The 27250-nt window shown below is 39.4% G+C and overlaps 1 protein-coding gene across 1 annotated transcript in view; it reads left to right on the top strand.

Annotated features, from left to right (window-relative positions):
- The first annotated feature begins 1649 nt into the window (after positions 1-1649).
- lrmda (leucine rich melanocyte differentiation associated) overlaps positions 1650-27250 on the top strand; it is a 222781-nt gene continuing 197180 nt past the window's right edge. Inside the window, exons 1-2 of the mRNA XM_020630951.3 lie at positions 1650-1904; positions 2723-2823. Coding sequence (XP_020486607.1) covers positions 1851-1904; positions 2723-2823 — 155 coding nt within the window. The 5' untranslated portion in view covers positions 1650-1850. The remainder of the gene's footprint in view (positions 1905-2722; positions 2824-27250) is intronic.

Genomic DNA, 27250 nt, shown 5'->3' on the forward strand with positions numbered 1-27250 from the left:
GTAATCCACCTCCTGTTCAATTGCCATGAATGAAGGATTTAGATTTATCATACCTAATCTCATGGGGATCAAATTACTTTTGGTTCTATAGCTGCATGTGGCCATTGAAAGTACTGCAGTTTTAAACACCTCAGTGTTGGCAGAAATCTTTTGCTTTTATTTCATTTGAGAGGACAACCTTTAACACAGAACATATTAAAACAACATATTTTATGGAAACAGGGTGGGTACATCTAGTCAGGGGGGAGTGGCGAAGATCTATCTCACAAAAAAATGTAATAATAAAAACGTTTATCAGGCATAATTGGACAGAAATAGTATTATGTACCGTAAGTTGCCAATTGTTTCGCAATGTTTTTGGGTTCTAAGACAAAGTCCTTCATACATGTATGATAATAAAAAGGCTATAGCCAAGATAATCCAGCATTTAGGAAAAGCACTTAAATAAGATGTATTATTATTATTTAAAAAAATCTAAAGTAGCCACTTTAACTATTATGTTAAATTGATCCTTGCTTGTGTTGTAGTTAACGCTCAGATGTACTCTGTAATAGACAAAAGCGTCTGCTTAATTTATTATAGAAGGAATAGGCTACAGGTTTAAGAGAATGATGTATTGCTAGTATTTCCGAGCAACATAATTTAGGTGTATAAGACAAACTTCTTCAAGAATGATTAACATTCAAGTCAAAAAATCTTTGTCAAGAAGAGCAAAAGGCTAGCCTACTATCAGGGCTGAAGTAGCTTCGGAAGCTAACATAGGTTACAGCAATCTATGTTAGCTTAAAAAGCTACTTTAGCCCTGATAGTAGGCTAGCCTATTGCTCTTTCCTGACACATTTGCAATGTCATGTCCATTACACTGAACTGCTTCTGTTTATGCCTTGAGCAATTCAGTGTCATGGACCCATGATTAATATAAGATAAGATAAGATAAGATAAGATTATCCTTTATTTATCCCACAATGGGGAAATGTACATTGTTACAGCAGCAAAGAGCAAAAGATTGCAGACAAAAAGTGAACACAGTACAATTTAAATATAAAAAGAAAAATTAAGAATGTACAAAAAAAAGATACTAAAAAATAGATTTAAAAAATAAAAAATAGATCAGCTATTCGACAAAAGTGTAGTCCGTAATATTCTGTGTAACACAGACATGCACATAGAGTGTAACATGTTATTGCACAATATAACATTAATATAACATTATTATTGCACAATGTCAGAGTGAATTGTGTGGTTGTGTGTGTGTGTGTGTGTGTGTGGTTGTGTGTGTGTGTGTTTGTGTGTGTTTTGTGATCTACTGGGAGGAAGCTTGGTTAAACAGTCTGACTGCAGCAGGAAGGAAGGACTGTATTATAATATTGATGTTTTGAGGATGCTTAATAGCCTATTCATGACTTAAACTGTTGTCACTGTTGTGATATAGAGTAGTTATTGAGAAGGTGTAGAACTAATGACTTCTCACATCACAAAAAAAAACAGTTTTTTAAACTTTTTTTCTTAAGTTAAGCTCAGAAACACTTCATAGGCTATCATTTTTTTTTTAAACTGCTTTTTTGAAATACAACTTTAAGTCAAATATGTTTCCATAAGCCTACATGTGAAGGGAAACCTTTTTCAGCAGCACACTGACATTACACACTGTGTCCACGTGCTTCCGCACAACAGCAGGTCAGCTGATTCAAACGGCACGCGGAAACTGTAAAGTCATTTGAAAAGCGGCAGTAGATCTCCAGAGACTGTCTTTACACACCTCACCTTTTAATGTTGACAACAGCGCAGGACTCTGGATATCAACGCAGGTAGTTTTGTTTGACCACACCAGTCAGCGGGGCTGTCATCCTATGGAGGAAGTTATGGCACAGAACGAGTCGTCAGTCGCGCTGAATGGGACTCAAGTAAGTTTGTTTAAGAAACTTCTTTTTTTTTTTCTGTCCTGACGTCTCCCTCCACTTTTCTTTGGCGGTTCAATCATTAAAAGTGAGCATACTTTAAATAAAAATTAGACTATAAACTGTGGTCAGTGTATGCGAGTGTTGTTTATTTCTCCTGCATCACTGGTGTCATGTGACACTCTGCAGCTAATGTTACAGTCGTGACTTTCAGTTTGGCATTTCCTCCTACAACTTCACTAGACAGATGAATGCCTCCAACCTACTGCAGTGAACTGTACTGAGTGATTATATCTATACAAACGTAAATACTACCGCAGTTACAAGCTTCTACTCCTCTGGGTTTGAAAGAGGATGAATGGAAACCTAACAGCTGCATCATACAGCCTAGAATCATACTTGCTCACATGAAATTTAAATGACGACCCAAAATCCATTATAGTTTAACAGGAGGAGTAGCCTGTTATTAATGTTTGAATGGTAACACACTTTTATTGTCATTATCACAGTTGTTATAGCGTATATTAGTCATATGGCACTGTTACTATTCAATCTCTACCATCTGTTTGTATTTTTTTTTTTTTTACTTTCCCACTTTCTCTGTCCTTAAAATCATTGGTGGAATAATGTTTTAAAGAATATAACTAAGCATGGTCAGGACCTTCTCTATATGAACAGTGTTATTTATGCTTGATAAGAATTAAACGACTGATAGATTGATCCAGAAAAAAAAAACATTCTCTGCGATCTTGTCAGGGATGCTATTGTGTCATTGCCACTTCTCTCCTTGGTAATCTATCATATATATATATATGTTGCTTTAGATATCTTACATTGGACATGACTGTAACGACATTCCAGACTTCCTTGGGGACCAATACGGCCACTTTGCAAGAAGGCTGGATCTAAGCTTCAATCAGCTCAGGTATGTGACAGATGCACAGACGACAAACATATAATCACCAGCGTGTGCTGTCTCAATCTCTCCCCCTCTCTCTTTTTTTATCTGTCTGTTACTGCGAGACATGCATCTTTACATCAGGTGCAATTGAATTTGTGCCCTCAGTCTATAGGTGTCCAGAGTGTCATCACAACATCAAAGGGCTGAATGAGTGTTAGAGCTGGGCGGGTGCCACGCTGGGGCAGGATAAAAGGCGCGATCGATAAATGTGACATGCTAATTCGAGGGGGCAAAATAGAAGAAAAGATTCCTCTGTCAGGACATGAAGGAACACCTCGTGGCAGCCGCTTCAGAGGGGGCTGCCGTTTCAACAGCAGGGCTGGCATAGTTGATCTGGCAAGTAAAAGAGAGGAGATGATGGTTATAAGGTGCTTTTGTTTCTGAACCCTTTTCATGACTGTCAGGCCATGACGCCGCTCAATAGAGGCAATCTTTTTGATGAAATAGTTGTCTTGAGGCAGTTGTCTGTGCTGATGATGTGGAGTCTTCAATTGAACTGATTTACATCTTGTCATACTGCAAAATCCGCCCTTTACACAAAATGTTCAGACCTGAAGGAAATGTGTGTTTAGAGTTAATGAATAAAACAAAATATTTCTCAGGAAATAGGACCCTAAAACTGCTGACCGTGTGACCTAATATTTACTGCTTGTGTGTGCACACGGTTTTGCTCACCTTGATTTAAAGTTTTAAAAAATGAAAACCTCATAAATGTGCTATAATGGGTGATTATTCAGCCTGTTACTTAGATTTTTGAGTTTGTGAGCAGTGTAAGGTTAACTGAACCTTAATATATGAATAAATACAATATGGTATAAAAGAAGCTAAACAAGCAACGAGGAAAGATTGCAGTCACCCCCCCCCCCCTCCTTTTTGTCCTTTAATGTACCCTTGGTGACGATGTCTTTTCTTATGCACTACTATATGACTTGATTTGTTCTCAAGCTGTGCCTTGTACCCCTCCTTGTACATAATTGATAATGTATATGATGAACAGATGCTATGACAATAGACTAGTGTTTAGACAACATGATTTTTGCTAAAGAATTACGTAAAGTACTTCCCATGGTGAATTACGTTTTTTTCTGCGTGACATAGTCAGGTGTACAGAAAAATGTACCCAGTATCCATATGGTGTAAAAGGAAGTGCTGTTTTCATTGTTCATATACCTGATAAAACGTCCTGAGACTGACAAGGTTATAAATAAATTTACCTGCAGTAAAGGTAGATGATGTTTGTGACTTTTCACATTTCTTAAAGTCATGCTGCCCTCCAACACATCTGTCACATATTCAGGACAGGGGTGTACATTTTGTTATTTTTTCATATAAAGTTCTGCAACAGAAAAAAATCGCTGAGAAGATCTTTGTTCTTCTCTTTCTTGGTCAAAACATCCTCCTTTATCCATGGTTTATTATCAATCCCTCAAGTGACTTATTTAAAGCCGTATCACCACATTCAGTTAATTCTAGAGTGGTTGATCAGGAGCTTTATGTATTAGTATTATCCAACAAAGGCCTCTAAACAGCAGATACTGCAGTAAATCTATTGTTTGCCATCTGATCATGACTGCAATGTGCTTGGCACTAAACACTTGGACAACTGAATAATAGATGTCTTACTGTTACCTCAGAGGAAGTGAAAGGCCTGGTGTGTGTTGCAAACAGCATTATGAAATCTGGCTTAAACAACACTTGGTGCGTGTTGCTTTCAGGGAGATCAAGGCTGACATTATGTTTCTCGCCCTTGAACCTGTCACATAAAGAGCTTGATGTTTAGAATTAAATATTTATGACTCAGATATTACTAATTCATTATTAATTCTCCGTTTGGATAATCTGAGATGTCAGATATCTTTACTAAACTTCAAAGGGTGGTGTGGGCCGAGAAGCGGTGCAGAAGTAATGAAGTGGTACTGTCCAACCATTTGGGGCATATATCAGTGGACTATTGATTGATGGTTTGCTATTGGGCAAACTGATCCGTTACACAGTGCTTCATCTTTTCTCCTATAGATAGTCTGCTTGAAGGGTTCTTATCATAACCCATATACTAAGGTAGAAAGAGACACGTCTTTAGAGATTGTTTTCCTTTCTGTTAGAAACATTTCATACACACCTTCTCACTTTTTAAACTCTTCCATGTGTTTTACTGATTCTTCTACTGACATTTGTAAAATGTGTTAAAACAAATTCCCAGAAGTGACTCTTATTGAAAACAGGATCTCTGAACACTGTATCTCTATCTATACCTATAAAATACACATTACTGACCTGCTTGCATGGTTATGCAGCAGGATTCTCCACCAAGCACACACACACTTTCCATTTAGACCTAATTTTACAATCTATTTTGAAATTAATTTCCTGTTGCAATGTGTTTCTTCACATGAACCTGTTCGGAGGTTATGGACAGGCAGAGCTGGGAAACTCAATAAGCAGCCAAACATGTGATAAATTTATATGCTAACTTCAGCATAGCAACCCCGTTAGTACTTTTGATCTCCGTAAGAATGCACCTAAGAGGCCCCTGACTCCCAGCTTAATGGTGAAAAAGCTTTTCCTGGGAAAAAGGACTTGTTTTTTCTTGATAGAAGATTGCTGACAGATTTGGCTTAAAACACAGGTGGTTAGTTCTTACGCCCCATGTACAGAGGCTGCGATCCACGAGGCGATCCCCGGGTTTGGGTCCGGCCCAAGTCTGGGTCCGGCCCGTGGCTCCTTTCCTGCATGTCGTTCCACGCTCTCTCCTTGATTTCCTGCTCTGTCCTCTGTCCTGTCTCTACTATAAAGGCACAACAAGCCAAAATATTAATGAAAAAAACACTGCCTCACAAGAACCTTTAGTATTTTATTAAACAGTACTCTGCATCCAGAATAACCTGCAGTGCGGCTCATTCTCCAAACATTAAATCTTGTGAAGCTCGGCTTAAAAAAAGGGGCACCTACGTCCTTAAAGTAAAGAGAGGTGTCATCTGCATATGAAATAACACCAATACTTTTTTTCTATACCAAGGTAGTATTTTGATTTTCACCTGATACAGTATTATCCCACAATATTACATCTTGTTGTCTCAGCCTTCAAGGATCTACTACCTGACGTTGCTTGTCAGTTAGTAGAGACATTTGTGAATTGACACCGTGACCTCGTTTCAGTGTCAGCTCGAGCAGACCAGGTGTAAACAGATGCACATGTGAGAGGAACTCAGCGGACCGCCTTGGGCATCATGCACTTCTCCGTGCTGCTTGACTCAAATCTAGAGAGAGACATTGCCAGAGTTTGTTGTAGCTAATATGCTTATTTCTGTCACCTCAATTGACAACACTCATCCAGCAAGCTGACAGTGAGTCACAATGAGAAGCAATGTACTCGCACCACCTTAAACTGAGTGCTGTGTGTGTGTGTGTGTGTGTGTGTGAGTGTGTATGTCGCACATAGGTTTATGTTTGTGTGCATGCTTGTATGCAGTGTTGGTGCATCTGTCTCTGTGAACATAACTGTGAGTGGCTGGGCAGGTAATGGCAGGATGAAATTATGGTAGCGGGCTGTCACACCCACACCTCTCCCTGTGTGCTGCACTGTCAGCCTGTCTCATCAATGTGTTGAAAAGTGTGGCTCACAGGGAGATTTGTGTCTCAGGACTAGCATGGGTGGCATTGTGTCGTCCACTTTGTTCCAGGTCAGGTGTGTACACAGTGCAGCGAGTGGGCATGTGCTGTCATGACATGATTCCTCTCTGTGACTGGGGTGCTGGCATCTGTTACATGCAGTGTTACAGCCCTGGACACATGAGGTTTGAGGCGGACACATGTCTGTGAGTCACAGCAAGAATCCAAACATTTTTAGAACAGTGACAACCTTCCTTCTTAGATGTGACATCGCTTCTTGATAACAAACTCAGTTTTGTAGTGACAGCATTTCTGAAACTGTAACCCAACCCTAAAACTTGCCCTTATTTTTTTAACTAGATTTGCTTGAGCTAGTTAAATCACAGAGGTATGAAAAATATGTTACAGAAAATGTTATATATTTACAAGTTGTTGATCATAGTGCAAGATGGTCTGAATTTTACAGACAACCTCGTCCATTCTATATAAATGTTGTAGCTACCACAAACTTTAATAACATATTTTGCTTTAAATGTACTCCAGTTTTAGGACACCTCAACAGATTATTTCAAAATAAAAGTGGGGGAAAAAAAGTTAGTTTCTGATGTTGATTTAACACATTAAGCTTAAGTGTTATATAAAGACAATAAATTAAAGGTAGTCTGTCCTTGATTACTTCTTGTCCACTGGGCCAAATGTTATCCAAAATTAGTCACATGAAAGATTTTTTTCTTTTGAGCCCAAATAACAAATCTTTTCATCATACTATTGGCTGAAAACTGTCTTTTTTGACTGTGTTGTATATTACTTCTGGGGTTCCTGGAACCAGCCTCAAGTGGACACTGGACAGACTAAAGGGTTTGTCACATTGGCTTCCTAGTGGGTGAGGAAGTGGTTGTGTTGGGAGAGCTTTCTGTATATGTGTGAATGCTACTTCCTTGTTGTCACCAGTTTTTTTTGTGTTGCATAGAAGAGAAAAAAGGGTTTGCAATTTAAAACTGTGTGCATGGATTTGCATTGGAAATCCTTGCACACAGTTTACAAATCTGTGAGCTCAGTGAGGTCTGGACGTTGTTAAAGGTCTGTGCAGCCTATCAGCTTTCTCTCGTCACGTTATGTATTCTTTAGCCAAATCGTACTGTACAGGTTTAAAAAATTATTTTGTGGTCAAAAGGCTTAAGAGGAGGTGATAGCAATAACTGTTGCTGCCGAGACGGGGAATTGTTTCAGCTCAAGAAGCTGTCCAATGTTTGCAGAGCTGCTCGCACACTGTTCCATAGAATCCTTTTTTGTAGTAGATGAACCCACACAAATTTTAACTTGAAATTCCACCTACCATTCAGAAATAAAGTGTCCATATGCTACCTGTATATGTGTGTGTCTGTACAGTATGTGTGTGCCTGTGTCTGTGTGTGTCTGAGGGGATATGTGCTCACCCTGGCTATGTTGGTGATGGCAGGCGTTTTGCATTTTAATGACAAATCAAGTATGCTAACTTGCGCTTTAAAACGAAAGTGCTCTAAATGTCGCCCGGCTGTCAAAATGAGATGTAAGCAGTCTGATGAAAAGAGAACAAAGAAGACAAAGTAGGGAGGCCTGGTACACTGAGAAATGAAATAAAACCTTGTATGGCCTGTCAGCTGTGTCGTTTTATATTCATATCTAAAGAACATTATAGTATTACTCTGCCGCTCATGCCTCACTCATCTGTCTCTCTTAATTCGTCACAGGCGCCGCTCTGTCTTTCAAGTCGCTGTATGTCAACACGGGAAGAGGCCTGCTAATTGACAAATGAGTGTCACAGACATCAAGTGATGCTTTTCTATCCAAGCTAGGTAGACTCTGGCTGTTTGATGGCGAGGGGAGGAGGACGAGCGCTGGGGGGGATGTCAGTTATTGGCAGAAGCCCAGTATGAGGCATTAGACCGGTCCTAGAATGAGAAGTGACAACGGCACGAGAGCCTGTCATTGTCTTGCCTAAGTGTTCAATCTTCAGAGATGCCGGTATGCAGATAAAGTGTCAGTTAGGAGGAGAGGATATGAAACATTGGCAGTATGAAGTCCTCAAATCACTTAACTGGGAGCACAGAGTGTGTGTGTTTGGTAATAGTGGTGGCGGACTCTGTTCTGCTGAGGAAATGTATTCCATATCCGATCTATCAGGCCTGTTAAGGCCGATATTCGAGGATAACCTGATCTGCGTCTCATAAATTAGAGAGGATGCAGAGCTCTCGCAGCCCTGTGAGATTTAAACCAGATGGATCAGAGGGACAGGGTCTGGCAGGAAGTAATGTATTTTTATCAAGGACATTGATATTTGGAGTCATTCTATGGTTTTTAATTTTCACCCGGGTAGATTGTTTTTTTTTTTCTTAAATGATGTAGTACTTCAGGAAACTGATGGGGTGACATTCTGTAGAGCTGCAGATGTTATGTCTAATGGATGACTTAGCTGGTCCTCCATCTCTCCAATTTGAGGTTGTGTATCAGAATTTGCTTTAATAAGATTGCTGCAAACACACTTTTCATGCTGTTGAGGACAGTTAACTCAGAGAGCCTAAGTCACTGGGTCTTATAGTGAAGGACTGCAGAGTGACTTGTTCTGTTTGTTTGAATGGGATGTACTGGCTAAAGTCCTTTGAACGTACTTTGAAGAGTTTTTCACACGTTAAACACTGACTCAGGTTGCCATAAAATCTGGTGTATAAATCCATATGTTTGATTGAAAAGATTCCAGAAGAGGTTTCCAATGGGACTTGTTCGCTGGAGGTCTGTAATTCTCACCTGAACTCTACTACCATGCTGGTAGCTGTAGCAGGTGTTCAAACTCCATATGGCGAAAACAGATATTACTAGAATATAATCATAAAGCATTGTAAAGCAAACTCTGTTGCTTCGTCAGTCACTTCTGTGTTGTTCTTTGAAGTCACCTCTTGCCTCAGGAGACCCTCCCCCAAAGTCCCCTGCTGTGATGTACATGTGTGAAGGGCCAGGTCAGGAGGATTTAGGGTCAGTCCTCCTGAAATTTGGATCTGGAATTTTTCAGGAGTTCAAGTGTGAAACTGTGTATATTCTCTATTTTACAGTACAATGTTTGACTAACTACAGGATGACTCATTGTCAGTTATTTCTAATGTTTACTTCTCGTGCCCCTTGAGTCAGAGTCAAAGTGATTTATAAAAAAATCGCTGAATTGACAAAAAAAAAAAGAAGCTTTTGTTTACATTTCCCCTGTGACTTACTTTATTTTATAATTTTCTTTTATCAACAAAGTCAATGAAAGGACCACAACCTACTTAACTTTAGTCCGTCTCGCCTTCTTTCCAGCTTCGCCTTTGTCTTCAGGAACCCAAAGCCCATTTATTGGGCCATAAAATGTAAATCGTTAAAAAACTGGTCACAAACATAGTTTTATTAAACATTTAAGGCTCAGTGAGTTTCTAAAACAGCAGGCTGCAGTATAGTTCTCAGCTAATATGACTGAAACAGGGGCGATTTGGGCACTTGATGGGGTCTAAATTTAGCTGCAGCTTAATACACATTCACTGCATATTTGCAGCAGCAGGAAATTGTGCGTGGGATTGATTTAAAATAAACTGCAATGGCCGTGTCACAGTGATGAAGGACCATATCAATAACAAGTTCAGCGTTGTGGTTTATTGAAATATTTTAATTGCTTTTTGGACAACAGTGGAGGTTTCAAGCACAGATAAGTATAGTTTGAGGCTCATGCGACATACTTGTTTGTTGGATTTATTCAATTTTGGTGGTTTGGTCTTTTCAGGGTATTTGTTGTTGTTAAAATCCAGAATCTTGACATCCTTATCCTTCCAGCCAGTCGAGTAGCCACTCTATCGTCCCTTCTGCTGCACATTTCCTTTACCCACAGTGTAACATACATATATATATAGTATAAATCTTTATCTCTCTGTTAAAACACAACAAAAGCCCACTGATGGCAGAGGATCCGTCTGTTAGTCACTGTCAGGAGCTGCCATCAGCCTCCTCGAGCTCGCCTCAGCCTCCTCTCTCCTTCAATACGAGTCCATCTCGTGGTTTTGGATTCTGAATGGAATGGAACATCTTTATGTTCCTTTTGTTCACATTATATATACTGGAGCAGTGATGCCATTCCTTTTATGACTGCGTCACATTTTTTATTGTATATCCCAAGACGGATGGCGTGCCACTGACACAGAGATTTACAGGCCTTCAGCTCGCAGTGGCAGACCTTTAGAAGGGTCTGCTGACATCTAGCCAACACTTTGGAGGAGGAGAATAAAAGCTGACATTTTATTGGCTCTAGCAGAGAGAAAGAGAGGAGAGTTTGGGGGGATGAGGAGGAAGGGAAAGAAAGGAAAAGAGATTCTGTTTCTGTACTTTATATTTTTCAACACTGCCAGCTGTCAGGGGGACTTTGCTAAAAAGAAAGGATTTATTGGGTATTATTTAGAAACTTGTCAGTGGTAATGACTACAGCTATGATTTCAATTATCACCCACTAAATATAGCTTAATTTACTGCCTTGCTGGTTATAATGAGCCCTGACATCATTTTTCAAAAATTCGATACCATACTATTTTAATATTTTATGTTGACCACCGATTTAATTTTCCTCCCCGGTGCTTGGCATGTGGCAAGGTCTCACTCCCTCATGTGCTGTTGGATAGTCAGAGCTATTGAGTTCAAAGCTGTCCCAGGGATATATTTTTTCCATTGACAGAAATCCAATTAGTTTTAGTACACAGTCTGGCTGAATAAAAAGGGTCTTAAAATCTACAATATGTTTCCTTGGCGTTTTAGCCCAGTGCAAAGCCAGTGATGGATCTTTATGATTTGACCTGATGGGGCCCAAGTGGACATACTCCCTTTTTCTTTTTTGGCAAGTGAAAAACAAACCGTCCATATGTCTTACTCATTTTGACAGACATTGCCGAGCCTTTTGATATTGTGTAAACACACACTGCACTTTGCTCGAAACGGCTAAGATCTTGACTCTCGTGCATATTTAAACACTTATTAAATACTTTACAAGTGCTACACAGATTCTGCAGAAACACCATGTAAATACGAGAGAAGGGGAAAAAGTCAGATGTATAATTCATTACTGACATGTTTAGTAAGTAGACGATTTTGGGAGCGTTAATGTGCGCTCAGGTTTTGACACGAGGGTGTGCATTTTAAAGCACGCATTGAAAGGGAGATGATTAGGACTGGCATTCGGCTGTCAATAGCAAGCGCACTGCTTGAAGTTGATGATGTGGGTGAAATCCAATATCGTAAAGCTGCTTCCTCTCCGCTGTGGCGCTGGATTTAAGGTAAATAACACGCGCAAAGTCATTTAAGATACTCAGCAGTGATTAGAAACTCCTCGTATGAGCTTTTTCTCATAAAAGAAAACGCAAAGAGGTCGCCGAGTTATGTTTGAGACACAACCTGTGTCCCTTTTTAGCCCATAACTCAAGCACTGTTTATGTTCACCCCATCACACTTAGCCATCTCCCAGATTGATGATGTAAGCAACTGGAAGGCATGGAACACATTAGAACAGAGCAAAGAGAGGGGCTGCCATCCTTCTACTTCCCTCGGCTGGCTCCCAAATGGAAAAAAAAAAAAGGGGAAGAAAAAAAAAAAGAGATTTGGATCCTGTTTTGGAAGAGGAACAAAGAAGCTTCCTTTGGTTCAGTTCAGGCAGTTTTGGTCGCTTCATGGCTTTCAATCTCCCACAGTCTTTCCTAGAAGGCCCAGGGGTGAAAAGTGAAGACAGATACATGGCTTATGCATGCCAAGATTCGGGAGGATGATTGCACTTTTTGCCATGTTTTGAATTTAAGGGGATGATTTTTTAAGAGGGCTGCGTGATGAATGTTGTCAGTAGATGAGTAAATCTCATGACCATAAAAAGGAGTTGGAGGCTGTTATAAGATGTAACAGCACATGAAGGCCTCATGATTTCAAAAAGAATTTACATCTTAGTGAAGACGAGGGACTAATATAATAATCGTTAAACCTCAATGATTGAAGTCAGGTTTAATCGTGGTTGGCCAATCATGTAGTGATAAATGGTGGCCATCTTAGTTGCCTTATCTGCAATATCAGACCTCTGACAACCTTCGTGGTTCTTTTTTCGTTTGTTAAATGCTTAATCTGGCCCTGGAACAGCTGTGCCACATTCTCAGCACAGCTGTGACTCATTTCCTGTTTCCATTTTAGATAAACTAACTCACAGCTTTCACTTATAAAACCCACTGACTGTCCTTCCAAGCCGCCACCCCTAAAACTCGATATTGGTCTGACAGGATGATTTGTGTGAGATAACAGCCCAGCGCTCGCACCCAGCTGCACTCTTTGTCCTCTATTGTTTTAACTAGTTTACAGTCTACATTTGCCTCTTTTTGCAAAAGCATGGAAGAATGAGTTTAGAAAACTCTAGTTGGGAAAGATCTCAAAAATCAAGGGCACGCTATGCTTTTTTTTTTTTATTTTTTTAAATGCTTCATCTGACATCCATCAGCATGGAAATATGTTTTAATGGTCAGGCAGGCTGCAAGACATCAGTAAGCTGTTGCCTCACTTTTCCACCCAGGGACGTATCCAGATAAGAACCAGTGACGGCATGTTTCATGTCCGTGATGCTGACACGTCTGTGCTGGAAAACTACAAGTAACAACCCTTCCATTTTTGGACGAAGCGTCTGTGTAGAACAGTGTTCTTATTCTCCTCAGAAAACCATGTCTCTCCATTAGGATAAATGCATTGACTTCCATCACAGCGGCTCCACTGTGAGCTGCCGGCTGCACCATTAGCTGACAGTATGATTATGTGCACAACAAACCAAACAGTCTTCTGATCTTCTCCGTCTGTCCAGACGTTTGGTGATGTTTAAGAGTTTCTCCCCTGTGGTAACAGGGAGATAGCTTTTGCACCGTGGGCACTGTAGAGTTTCTTTATTTTCTCCCTCTGTCTGGAATCTCAGGCCCCTGGGTCCTCCAAAGCTCTGAACATGTCTGTACTCAGATGTTTCAAAAAGCACCAAACAGCAGAGGAAGAGGAGTAGAAGGAGGAGGAGGAAGAAGAGGGGATAAAGGGAAGACGAAGGGAAATGGGAGGAGGGTGAGGAATCCTCACAGGGACCAAGTGTACATGTACAAGCAGACCAGGCAGAGAGGCCCAACAGGGTCTGCAGACTTGTGATCTGAGGGCCGTTTGTGTGTCAGTCAGATCAAAGTGTTCTGAGAAGAGAAGGAGAAATCCCTTTACCTTCGCTGACTATGGCAACCTTATTGGCAGCTCGGTAAAAGGAGGGGGAGGATAACAGAGAGATGCTTCAACTTTTGATGGTTTTCATTGTTTTTGTTTCACTTCAAGTAAAAGACACATCTGTCCTTTTTTTCATACAGCTTTAGGCTTGCTCTTTGTTTGGGGGGGAGGGGGGTGTAGAAGTTTATGTGTACGTTTATATAGATATTTTGTAGTCCCTGAAATTGAAGCACATCTATTTGAGTCATTTGGATACATAAAGTATTTGTTTGCGTTCATCAAATAGCATGCCAGTCGCATCAACATATAATTCCAATGATAATGTTTTGAGAATGTAAACTCCTTAATCCTTGTAAAGTTCTTAAAAATTAAGATAACTATGCAAATATGAAGAAGGCAAAAACACAAGGAGAATGGTTTAATCCGACCTGGATTTGGTTTTCCCCAACCAAAATGACTTTGTATTTCATTCCTGGGATCTAACTTATCGGTAAACAAAATCCCCTTCATCGGATCAACCTTTAATCTCAAACACTACATACAACTAAAAAGACCTGCTGACTACATTGTTGATGATTCTTTTGGTAGAGAAAAGACGTAATTAAGTATTTGGGCTTTCTTTTAATTGTATTTTTTTCTCAGGTAGGGTTACAATATCTGCTGCCTGTTGGGACATTATTATTTTATCTGTCTTCATGTCTTTGATACATGTTAAGAAGGAGGTCTGCTTCTTTTGTGGAGACATTTTTACCTTGCTATGTTGTGTTACAGTCTAGTAATTTGGATGTTTTCTTATTGTGCACTTCCGATATTGTTGTCTTTAACATGCATTGTGGCTATAAATGAGTACATTATCTATCTTTATGACCTTTGAAAAGGATTAAGAATTGGTTGAGCATTAACACTTCCCAGCAATCTTATCGAATATTTACGAGTTTGTACGGCAATCAGAGTCATTAAACCAAGCCTAATGGTAATCTACATCAGATAGATATCCATCAGTAACAGTAAATAGTACATATTAATCTCTTGAAACTTCTATAAATGTGTAGCGGTGGCCGTCAGGGTCTGCATTAAGGCAACAGCAATGCAATCCGAATCAGGTTGAAGATACAGTAGGCCTTTATGAACACACAGCTGGTCTTTTACAAAGTGCCAGACAGTCCGTCACTCATCCTCACCCCCTCATGCTGTGAACGTGTAGTGAGCGTATCCTTCCATGGGCCCGACTGTTTAAATTAATTATTAGTTTTATAGCGAACCCCGAGGCCTTGCACAGGCAGCTAATCCCTGTAGAGGGCTAATCCGACCCCACGTTACAGAAAATCAATGCTGGTCTTTGGTGTTGGCATGCCATCAGGGCACAGGGACACATGTCAGACAGGCCTCCTGATTTTTTCATGAGGTGTGTTTTTGAAGTGGTAGATCCAGTGGAGGATGCTCGAGGTACCCAGAATTGAAAAGAATATCCGGAAGCGAGAAAAGGCTTGTATGACCAAATTTCTCTGGGGGTGTTAGCTGATGCAAGTGTCTGTGTTTTTCTGTGTGCATTATTCTTAAGAAAAATGTACGAGATTTTGAATGGATCTCATTCTGTCAAAATAGAGAGTTGTATGGATTTAGAATCAACACATGTATAAAGAATGCTTCGAATTATATGTGTAATTAATTATGAATACATTTATGCACAAAAGAATATGATGATGAATTATTACACTTCTTTTTTTTACTGTGTCACCACTTCATGACTTCTCATAGTGGTGCCTCTGACTTGAGTGAGGGTAATGTGGACAAAGGGTCAGGTGGACTGCAGTGAAGACAAAGGAAGAAGATCAGAATTTGGGATAATGTCAAACAAAGAAGTTACAAAGGTGAAGTGTGATAAAAGGTGAATCTGACACCAAATTGCAGTGAAAAAGCATGCACATTAATCCTGAACTTTACCTTTTATAAGTGGCACTTTATTCTTCAGTTAATCAGATGATTGTGATGTACCATTTTATGATCATTTTGCAATATAGCAATTGCAGATGTATTGTGATTATTGTTATCTTGGGCCGTGTATCGCATTGTATCGAATGTATGGTATCTCATTTTAATGCATCAAATTCCATCGGATCATAAAGTATCTACCAGGGATGTGCTCAAAAAATCGATATGGCAATATATGGTCATGTGCTCCTTGTATCATGTATTGCTGCAGAATCTATATGTCTGCAAAGCTGTAATGACAGTTTTGAAAGACAATTGACCTATGGTGGAGTTCACAATAACGCCATAGCCATAGCTCTGGGATTCAATTGTTTTAATATGAGGACCTGAATTGAAGTGTTTTAAGTTGTAGGATCCTTATGCCTCTGCTGTTATTCTCAACATAAAGAAAAGCTGTTGTCGTGAACTCTGTGTAGGACATGGTCATTATCCAAAATCAATGTATATCACAATATGTATCGTATCTTGGCCTCTGTATCGTGATACGTATCATATAGTGGGGTTGTGGGAAATACCCAGCCCTAGTATCTCACCGTATCGTATCATACTAACTCTCAGATGTTCAGAGTTACCCTTCAATTCCCTCCACTTCTCTCTATCTCTCTCAGTCTATGCTGTTTTTAATGGCCTGGATGTTGGAAAGTCTGTTACATTAGCGGCACCAATGACCTTCTTGCAACCTCCGAGATGATGGATGTGTGTGGTAGATGAGTGTCCCGCAGTCATCAAGGATTTGCGGGGATTTTGTCTGCAGTGACTGTCTGCAGATCGAGCAGTTTGAGTTATGTCATGGCTGCTGTATCCACTGAGTATCTGTGCGTTGAGTCCTGCAGTAAACATCAGACCCTGCTCTTTTTCTTTGCCTGATAATGAAGAAGGATAATGGTGAAAGGAAGGGATCGGCACAGTCATTTAGAAAATGTCAATTTGTGTCTTTTTGGTAATAAATCTTTCTTGTATGAGCCAAGATGAGAACATCCTATTTTTCCCTCGGCACTGATGCAGACAGTCTGTGTTTTGAGATCAGTTTAATATCTTGTCAGATTTGATACACTGTCAAAAATTGAAAGCAGCATCCATTTTCTTTTACTTTGTCAGGGTTTAATACCATTCAGAGAAAATATGAATATTTCTCATTCCTCAGTCTCATTTCATATTCCCAACTGTCTGTCAGTAATTGGAGGAGAAAGAGAGGGAGAGAGAAAGAGAGAGAGATGATCTGACCCAGTCCCCTACTTCTTTTTTTTTTTTTTTTTTACACCTCTCATTTTGCCTATTAGTTTTGGATTACCAGCTTTCTCTCTCTCTCTCTCACCGAGACTGGCAGCTGAGGATAATAGCTTTCATAATGTGTGGAGTTTCATTTCCAGCTCCTCTGTGTTTCTCTTTATGAGAGCACAAAAAAAATTGTCGAGCCCAGTCAGTCCATTCGTTTCCTCTATCAGTGAGATTAATGAGGAGAACAGTGCTGTCTCGAGCCTTTTGTGACAGGCTTCAAAGTCCAGGTCCCCGTGTCTGTTCGTCTGCAGAGTTCACACGGACAGGAAGCTGTTTGCGTTTACACTTTAAGGGTTAATTAGGAAGGCTGACACGTGAGCAGAACTATATGCTACAATTAACCCCTCATTTGTTCCCTATTTTGTCTAACACTGACAAAGGGATCCAATATAAGACACTAAAAAAAAAAACATTCAAGCTGGTGACTGCCTAAGCCAGTGTTAGAAAGAGCTAGCCTGAATGCTAAACGTTCAGTAGGTTGATGTCATGAAGTGAAACCTTTGTTTACCTTCTTTGGCTGAGGTTACGAGTAGGGAGTGAATTAAAGAAAATGACGTGGACACAACATCTTGTGGTTTGTCATGAGACTTCAGGGTTAGCAGTTTGTTTTTCCAGTCTTTTCTAGGGCACAAGGATTCTTTCATTATCTTGAGAATGTAATATTCAGTTGAGCCCCAGCCCCTCTCAGTATAGCATGTAATTTAACAAACAGATCAAATCATATAAAGAACAGAAACATTGTCACATTAGCAGTGGCATAACACAAAGGAATCCAGAAAATTGCAACAACAAAACATATTTGATTGATGTCTTTGCTTATTGGTTAATTTCCTCTTTTACCTGTTTATTCCGCATAGTGACTGAATATAGGATCTATAAAGCTGTGCTAATCTGGGAAGATATGTTAAAAAATATTATGGAAAAGGAGAATAATGTGCATATAAATCGTGGAAACTTAGGAGGACAGCATTATACTTTATCATGACAATACGTTGAACTACATATGACATCTTTGAATTGGAGAGAATCCTGTGTTTGGCTGCTATGCCTCTGCAGATACAACCCCCCGCCAGTCTACTCAATATCAGTTAAAATTCTCTTGTGCAATTTCCCCTCATCATATAACTGACTCTGTCAACAAAATCCAGCAATCGCTATAACCGTTGTTTTTCTTTGAGATGTTTCTTTACTGTAAAAATTGACTCTCTGCATGCAGCATCTGCACAGGTCTGATTCAGTAATGTCCTTAGTAAACTTCAACTTGAATTGCTTGTTTTGCTCATTGTTTCTTCAGTCCTTTGCTGATTTAAGAAAACATTTTTGAAAATCTGTTTCTGTAATAAAAATCTGATATAAACTGGTTGCTGCAGTCTATGTAAATGTCTCTCATTGCTTTCACTTAAGGTTTTAAGTAAATTTGGTATCCAAATAATACATCTCTAGTCAAAATGTTAGTCATATAATCGAATCTGTCAGAGCTGTTGTGATGGACATTCTGGCTTTCTATCAGGACTTCTTTCACAATGTTAAAAATCTGGATGTGTGTGAGGCATCTCTTGTCTGTCGAAATAAATGCCACATTTTCATCCAGACTACAGACTTGGAGCCGTGTTTTGCAATTTCTGGACACATTATCATATTTTCTATTTTGGAATTGCACAGACTGTTCCTGGCCATGTGCACACCAGTCAGACATAAAACAGTTCCCGAACTGAGACATATGAGATGAATAACTTGATTTGTCCTTAACATGTGAAATAGTTTTGCTGGTTACAACAGAAGTAAGTAAAAGGTTACAAAGTTGTTTTCCCAACCTGCCACTGTAGATGAACAAACATCTCAGTCTGTTTGGAATGTATAATATATCTGTGTGTCCTGAACCAATAATTGTGGATGTAAATATTAATATCATCTGCAAATGTGGAAGGTGACCTGATTTTCTTTACCTGCCAAAACCAAAATATACCTTTATTTGGAGGTGCAAATCTTAATTCCTCATAGTCTCAGTATTAATAATCATTATTGCACTCCAAACAGAGAGGTTTTTTTTTTTGTCTGGAAAAACAGATAAAAACTACATAACTAGGGCCTGACCGACATGGGATTTTTGGGGCCGATACTGATATTAGGGAAACAAAAAATCGGATACCGATATATTGGCCAATACATATTTATGCTTAGATCTGATAGATAGAGATATACATATTTATTGTGTTGATCCCTCTAATACAGTTATTAAACACTTGTGGAAAAGATGCCAAAAGATTGGCATTGGTAACTACATTTGTATACTTGAGATTGATAATACTTGTTAAAATCCATATAGCATACTCTAGTGAAAGAGAGCTGCAAGTGTAATACAATGACACTCAAATGAATGGTGAATGGATCTAGTAAAATCGGTGCTCATCAGAGATTAAATTAGCCGATACCGATCGTCACTTGATATGCTAATATCGACTGATATTATCGGCCGGCCGGTAAATCGGTCGGGCTCTTTATATAACCATATTTTTTTAATAACTACGCAAACTTTAAAAAAAGTAAGAGAGTTTGTTTTGTTAGAACTTTTACTTTACACTCGCAGCAGAGTGGTATATTTTCTTTGCACGGCTTTGATTAAAGGTTTTGAGAGAGAGGAGACATTTCTTTTGCTTTATGGCTCGCTTTGCCAGCTTGGCAGCTGCACTTGCATTTAAATGCCCATTAACAACCTTTTAACTGTCAAGATCTTTTGAAATACGGATGTTTCCCTTCCTCACTGCTTCAGAGCCACCAAAAATTACTTTTAATAGCACTGGTGTTGGTATTAATATGTTCCTTCATGAGCTGTAGCCGAGCCGCACGTCAGTCTAGTGCAAAGGAGTTTGCCAATGATGTCTGATTAGGAGTGCAAGGGGAGATTAATAGATGTTTCTTCCCCTCATTTGTTATCACTCTTTTAGTGCATTGACTGACTACAGCGTGTGATAAATAGAGGGAAGCCTCTGCATTTCCTGAGTGTGACACTATCTATCTACTCGTCAGCCCAGCTCCGTGTTGATGCGATGTCTCCTCTGACAGCAAATCCAAAGTCAGCTGCCTGGTCCTGTGCAATTTCAGCTAGCAGAGGGGAAGGTGTTTGGGATCTGCATTTTAATCCCGGCCTGTTTAATGTTTGCCCCCTGACAATCTGGGCCAGACATCATTTTAATGGTATGTACAGTGATAAAGCCAATAAACTGTCAGAATGATTGATAATCTGAGCATTATAGCAATATGACTTTCCAGTTCTCCTCTGCGCTCCAATGATGGTTTCCAAATTGAATTCTTTGTGAGCGTGCGTGTGTATGCATGCGTGTGCACTCACATGGCATGCTTGTGTGCGTCTTTGCCGAACCTTAGGTGAGAAGAAAACAGAGGAAATCTTGTTAGTTTCTAGTGAATCAGTTTTAAGTGCTTATGCAATACATTACTTCTAAAATAACAAACCATATCGGCTGAATAGATTATCTCAGAGTTTTTGGCCTGCTCGCTGTGTTTGTCTGGAAAAATGGATTGAAGGGGGAACAATTATAAAGAAGATTACCATATTTCTACTGTTAAATAAATGATATGAAATCTAGCTTTCCTCTGGGTGTCAGAAACTGTGAATGTATGAGCCAGGCCTCTGAGGCCGGTGTGTGTTTCACATCAATGCTGGCTTATTTTAAGCGAGAAAAGGGGGGGGGGGGGAGGGGGATGATGGAGGTGGGGGAGAGGATGCCGGTCATATCTCTTGACTCATGAACTCGTCCAAACACAGGTGGACATTGACATGCCGCAGATGCTGCTGAAGCCATCAGATGTTACAGTTGCTTTTTGTCATTAGGCCTTAGTCTGGATGCTTATAAATATGACATTCTGTCATTATGGAATTTGTTGGTAACATTATGACAGCCATTTCCCCAACGGTGCTATTTCCATCCATTAACCTGCCTGTTCATTCAGAGCAGTTCCTCAAAGCTCCAGGGTCACCTCCAGTCTTATGGATAAGATCAAATAGCTCTGTTTCATTGATTTATTGCTTGCTATTTGCAAACCAATAGCAATTGGTATGAGATTGACAACACATGTAGGGCTGTAGTGCAGTCGGTGTCTCTGTGGACCTAAAGACACGGCTCCTTTTATCTCCAGCAAAGTCAGCGCAGTCCTGCCGCTGACTGGCAGTCATAGAAAGCTCTTTGTTTTATGTAAATGGTGATTGATGACATGTCTGGCTCAGCCTGCAGTTTTTGACAAAAAGTATTGATGGCTGCTCTCAGTAAAGTGTTAGTCCAGGTGACAGAGCAATCCATTTTAAGATGAATGAGAGAGTGAGAACGAGACGCAGAGAGAGAGAGAGAGAGAGAGGGTGAAACAGGAAAGTCATCAGCACTTTCAGGAACAGGTTACACATTTTGTTTCATGATCACACTGGAATACAAACACACAGCTACCTTGAGAATGTAGGTCACATTATGTTAATAACACAGGCACCAAACGTTACTTTAGCGTGCATCCTGTAGTTGACGTATAATGTGCAAGATGAGATAAGAACTCATATGCGTCATTATTTCCTGCTGATAAATTCATTAAATTGAGGCCACTGCAAACAGGATGTATTTTGAACTGATAATGGTAAAAAAAGAAAAAAGTTGCTTTCAAACTGTCCTAGTGGCCAACCATGGTATTGCAATAACATCTCTGGATTTTGCATAGGCTACATTGACAAACACCCTTTGAAAGACAATTTTAAAGTAAATGTTTAAATTGTCGCTCAGTTACAAACATGTGTGAACGCTTAAAGCACTATCTGGCCATCTTTGATTTTCTTGTTGAAGATTGAATAAAAAAGAAAATCTGATTTTCAAGGCCTTATGATGACGAGGTCCATTTTTGCATCTGTGATACTATAGGGCTGGATGATGTATTATCAGTAACTATACTATGAAAATGTATGAATTTTTGTTGTTGCCTGATGTGTGTATTATTTTTAATAAAATGGCATTAAAAGTTTCTTTTCTTTGTATTTCAGATTCTTGTGACCACCGGTTTAGCAGCTAGCTAGTAGCTAACATCTGGATATTTGAAAGAGTAAATTTCACAATTTATTCTTCAAGAGTAACAGACTAAAAAGTAGGAATACCGACAATTATTTCCTGCTCCTAATGGCTGATATAGGCTCTATGTATTCAGCAAATATGTATATATAGATACATTAACATTTTACACGAGCTGACATGACCAAAAAACAAAAATGAGTTATGACTTTTCAATTATTTATTCTTTTATTTTAACCATGTAAAAAAACAACTTTTTCCTCCCCTCTGAATCTCGTGTCAGACTTTTTTAAAAATGCAATCATGTTATTCTGCTCTGACATGGTGCAAAACATCCACACTGGTGACGCCATGGAAATGTAAAAGTATGTTTTGAGAAGAGTGCTTTGTACCTTTAAATTAAGAAAATTACTGAAAAGCTTTTAAAAAAGGATTTGCAATTTTAGTCGACCAGAAAAAAAAGTATATTAGGGATTGATTTGGATTTATACTGAAAATAAATCAAAACTATTTTCTGTTCATCTTTGCATTATCAACACTGCTGCTGTTATATTGATAAATGAAGTTACCCCCTCTAAAGATGCAAATGGTGAATGAAAAAGCTCTCATGTTTTGTCAAAACATACCTGTCTGTCAGTTAATGCTCATTTCGAGCCGGTGGGAGTCTGAACATGGATTTGTTTGAGTTGGATAATGGGTCCATGATCCACCTGGGGAACCCTCTCCCCCCGTACTCCATCTCCTCTCCGACTTTGGGATGATGAATGTGAATTTACATTTGCTCTTTATGCTTTTACACTCCACAGTAATGTGATTTGCCTAATGGAGCCACTATCAAAGTGAAGTTTACTTTTGGATCCATGTGGGGAGGAATGTTCAGAGGACAAGCCAGCAGCCAGAAACTGCAGATATAAAAAAAAAAAACACAATCATTCTGCATGTGTGAAGAAAATCTAAACCCAACACTATTCTAAAAATGGACCTGGTGGTGCTGATGCTTGTCAGACAGAACCAGATTTAAGAGATGCTTCAAGGGGACCTTAACCCATGAAATCACGTTGTCCTGCATCCAGAGCCCCACCCTCTAACTGCTGTATAAATAGATTCTCGTGACAGGGTAATTCATCTCTGGCCATGAAAACATCAGCTTTAAAAGACAGCTCGCTGAGACCCCGCGCTTGTTAGGGGCCAGATCAGCAGCCCAGATGCCTGGGATGTAAACTCATGAAGAGAAGATTAATTTATCTGTCATCCCTGACTTTGACAGTTGTTGTAAATTTGACTCTGGCCTCGGCACACAGAAGGGAGGGACTGATAGGGGGAGGGGGGGGGGGGACAGGAGAGACAAGTAAAAGATATAGAGGAGTGTGAAGATGGAGGATGATATTAACGAGGGAGGGGAGAGGTAGGGGTGAGCGTGTGTGTGAAAATTTTTAAACATACAATATTGACAGCAGAACTGACTTACTCAGTGCTGGTGTTCACCTGGACTACATCAACAGACCTCCTCTCCAGATGATGTGTTTGGAAACATTTTGTTAGGAGGCTACTTGGCTGTGATTTTAGCCAGCCTTCCTTAAAAAAAAACAAAAAAAAAACCCTTTCACCTCGCCAATTTCTTCCCTACTCCTCTTTTCAAGATGGTGGCCACATAAGGCACGCTGGAAAATGAGTAGTGGTGGTGTCAGGGAAGCCATTTGGGGTCTGATTGATGGTAGCAGGCGAACAGCAGCGGCCATGTTCTCTGATCTCCCTATGTGCAAGCCATGCCTGGCGTTCTCTGAGAAACAGGAGAGGTTTTTTTCCAAAGTTAATACCGCTGCCAGGCATATTGCATTAGATCTCTCTTCATATCTGTTGTCAAAGTTTCAAAAAATAGAAGATGAATTGTGATGTGTGAAATGGGTATCATTTCAGAAGGAGATAAGCTGGCATTGGAAGAAAAATTGAGAAAAAAAAAAATTATATGATCGTCATAATCTTGGTTGACCATAGATGATGTCTATAGAACATAGTGGATGTTTGAATTTAATTTAAAAGTAGTCATTATATACAGTTGGCATACATAATTGTATATTTTGCTCATCATGAAGAACCACTTCTTTCAACATCTGAAACTCATCGTGAACTCAATGTGCTTTACTGAAGACAAAAAAAACCCCCAAACAAACACAATACAAACTCATTAAAAAAAATAACAAATAGAATCAAAAGCACATTTTAAAGCCGAAGCACATTTATAAAAGGAGCCTGCACCATCTCATCCTGTACAACACATACAACCGTTCCTCGCACACAAACAGGACCAATACACCAAGTGTGTATAAAGACACTTTGGTAGCCTAGTTGTTAGTGCGCACGCCCCATGTGTGGAGGCTATGGTCCTCCAAGCGGTTGTCCCAGGTTTGATTCCGATCTGTTGCGCTTTTCCCGCGTGTCGTTCCCCACTCTCTCTATCCCTGATTTCCAACTCTATCCACTATCCTATCTCTACAATAAAGGCACAAAAAAAACCCCAAAAAGACACCTTAAGTAAGAATCATGATCTCATCCTGGCTTCATTTGACCCTTCTCTCTTTCCATAGCCCTGACAATAATGTTACCGGATGTGTTCCAATACCCGTTTATTTATATGATACTTAGTGTGCCACAAAACAGATTCACAATCAGAACAAGAATCAAAATCAGGGTTTATTGAAGAGTAATTTTACACATATAAGGAATAGACACAGAAGTATAATAAAACATAGATAACAAAGTAAACAACAGCAGAGGAAACTTCTACACAATAAAATGATCAAGACAAATATAACACATTTATATAAAATATTTACACTGTAATTCTAAAAAGATGTGTCCGAAACAAGAAAAACGATAAGGACAGTACTCCCAAGTTGTGCTTTTTATTGCCACATGGACTTGTGAATGTTTGTGAATATTGCCAGTTACACACTGAAGAAGAGCGTCTGCTCAAAACGTCTGTGTGGCAATTAAAAGTACAATTTGGAGTACTGTCCTTATCGTTTCTCTTGTTTCGGACACTTGTCTTATTTAGGGCTAATTGTGTCTGAATTGTACAGGCGTGATTTTGCAAAGTCGACAGTGTTCTCTCTCTCTTGCGCTTGCAAAACAGATTTTGGTTAAATATGTGACGGAAGATCTTTTTTTTTCTTTGGTACTTTCCAATACTACAGATTACCAAAATAGACTTAGATTGTATCCTATTAAAACGCACAGCCTCAAAAAGTATTGAAGTATGGAAAACGTTTGCAACCTTATTACCAATAAATAACAAATGCCTGTTGCAATTTTTAAAGCCAATGTTTTATTGTTTATTCTGGCCCACAATCCTTTGCGCAGCATCAAAGTTCAAAGTTTCATAAGTAGTATGTCCCAATTGTCTGAATACTGTTTGCTTATTCTAAAAGTAAGCTGTTACAGGTTAAAAAATTTAAAACATTAACAAGATTTGGAACGCAGGACCAATACCTCCAGAAAGCATCTTTTAACACAAAATTTCCTCTGAGCATTTTCAATGGTTTCCTTTTAAATAGTCTACCTCTTGATCGGATTTCCTCTGCGCCCAATCACTTAGAGCGACAGCATATAGTGTTAAAGCAAATCAGTTAAATTTGCTCTAAGTTATCAACACCTCCTTATACGTCTGATTGGACCTAAGGGAAGTGACAAATATAGCCCAGGAGATTGGGCGCTTTTATTGTGGATTAGCATGCTAATAGGCTTTCGACTCGATTTTACAGACCTCGCTTCCCCCCGGAGAGGGACGGCCTCGAGCCAGGGAGAGAGGGTCTGTGTGGGGGTAAGCAGGGGGAAAGGAGGGGGCGGAAGAAGGGAAAGCAGGGGTTTTTTTTTTTTTAAAAGGGGGGGTGTACTGCAGGGTGAAAGTTAGGGGGGGGGGGGGTTGGAGGAGTGTGGAAGATATAGCCAATTAGCATGTAGAAGAAAAAAGGTTCTGACAGGAGAGGTAAACCAGTCATGATAAATATGGTGACTTAACACTCTCTCCTCCTCCTCTTTTGTCTGTCAGGCCCCACAGCTGTGGACTTAAGAACTCCTTTCACCTAAGAGGAAATCAAAAGATAATCCAGAGTTTGATGTTTGGGGTAACTTTTGAGTCGGAGGGGAAAAGGGGTCACCGGTGTATAGGTTGATGGTTTTAAGCCGTAAACCCTTCACAAAAGGTTGTGACAGAGCGAGTTCCTCCCAATCTCTCGCGGTGTGTTTGGTAAGTTCTGAGTACCTTCTCCATGCGTGACTAAACCCACCGAAGAATAGAGAGATAAGGCTTAAAAGCAAAAGTTTAATTTGCTTGGGAAAACAAAAATCTGGTATCAGTCGAAGAGGCAGGATTTAATCCTCTCACCTGTTCGAGTTAGTCTCAATTCCTTTGGATGATGTAAATAGGAACCTGAATTTGAGTGACGCTCCTCTCTAATAGTTTAGTCAATCTAAATTGTTGGGAGATTTGCCATTGTATTCCAAAGGGATGATAGAATTGAATGAGGATTTGTCTGCATATACAGTTGAAAGACTTGACTCAGCTCATTTAAACTTCCTAGAGTTGTTCTGAGACTGCAGCTGACTTTGTTTACTTGTGGGGCATCATTTTGCTGTGCCGTGCATTTTTATTGTCTCATTGACAAAGTTGAGGGAAAACAATGGAGTCGATAAGCCATTCGAATGCCCATTTATAAGTTTAAGCATTTTGTAGGGTTACACATTTGAAACATTTTAGTTTGTATTGTTTGTTCTAAAGAGAGTGCTAACATATTAACTTGGGCTGCAGCTAATGATTATTTTAGTTAATGATTAGTTGAGCCTTTGTTGTTTTTGATTACTTGATTAATCTTTATTTTAGTCTATTCAGTAGGTACTCACTTTCCAACCAACAGTTGAAACAAAATACTTTCCATTCGTAGATGTACAAACAGCAGCAAAACCTAGTACTATCTAGAGCTGGAACCAGCAATCTTTTTTCACTTTGTTTTTTTTTTAAATCACCAGAAGATCCATCTCTTTTAATTACCTGAATCATTTTAGTTATAAAATCAACATATGACCACAACTTTGATTTTGGATTTAGTAGTGTCATAAAGCTCTGTGTTGGTTTAACTTATACAGGTAATTCTTATGACCAAGTTATTTTTTTCTATCTGTGTCAGATGCATATG

This window comes from Labrus bergylta, chromosome 10 (assembly GCF_963930695.1).
Source record: "Labrus bergylta chromosome 10, fLabBer1.1, whole genome shotgun sequence".
Lineage (NCBI taxonomy): Eukaryota > Metazoa > Chordata > Actinopteri > Labriformes > Labridae > Labrus > Labrus bergylta.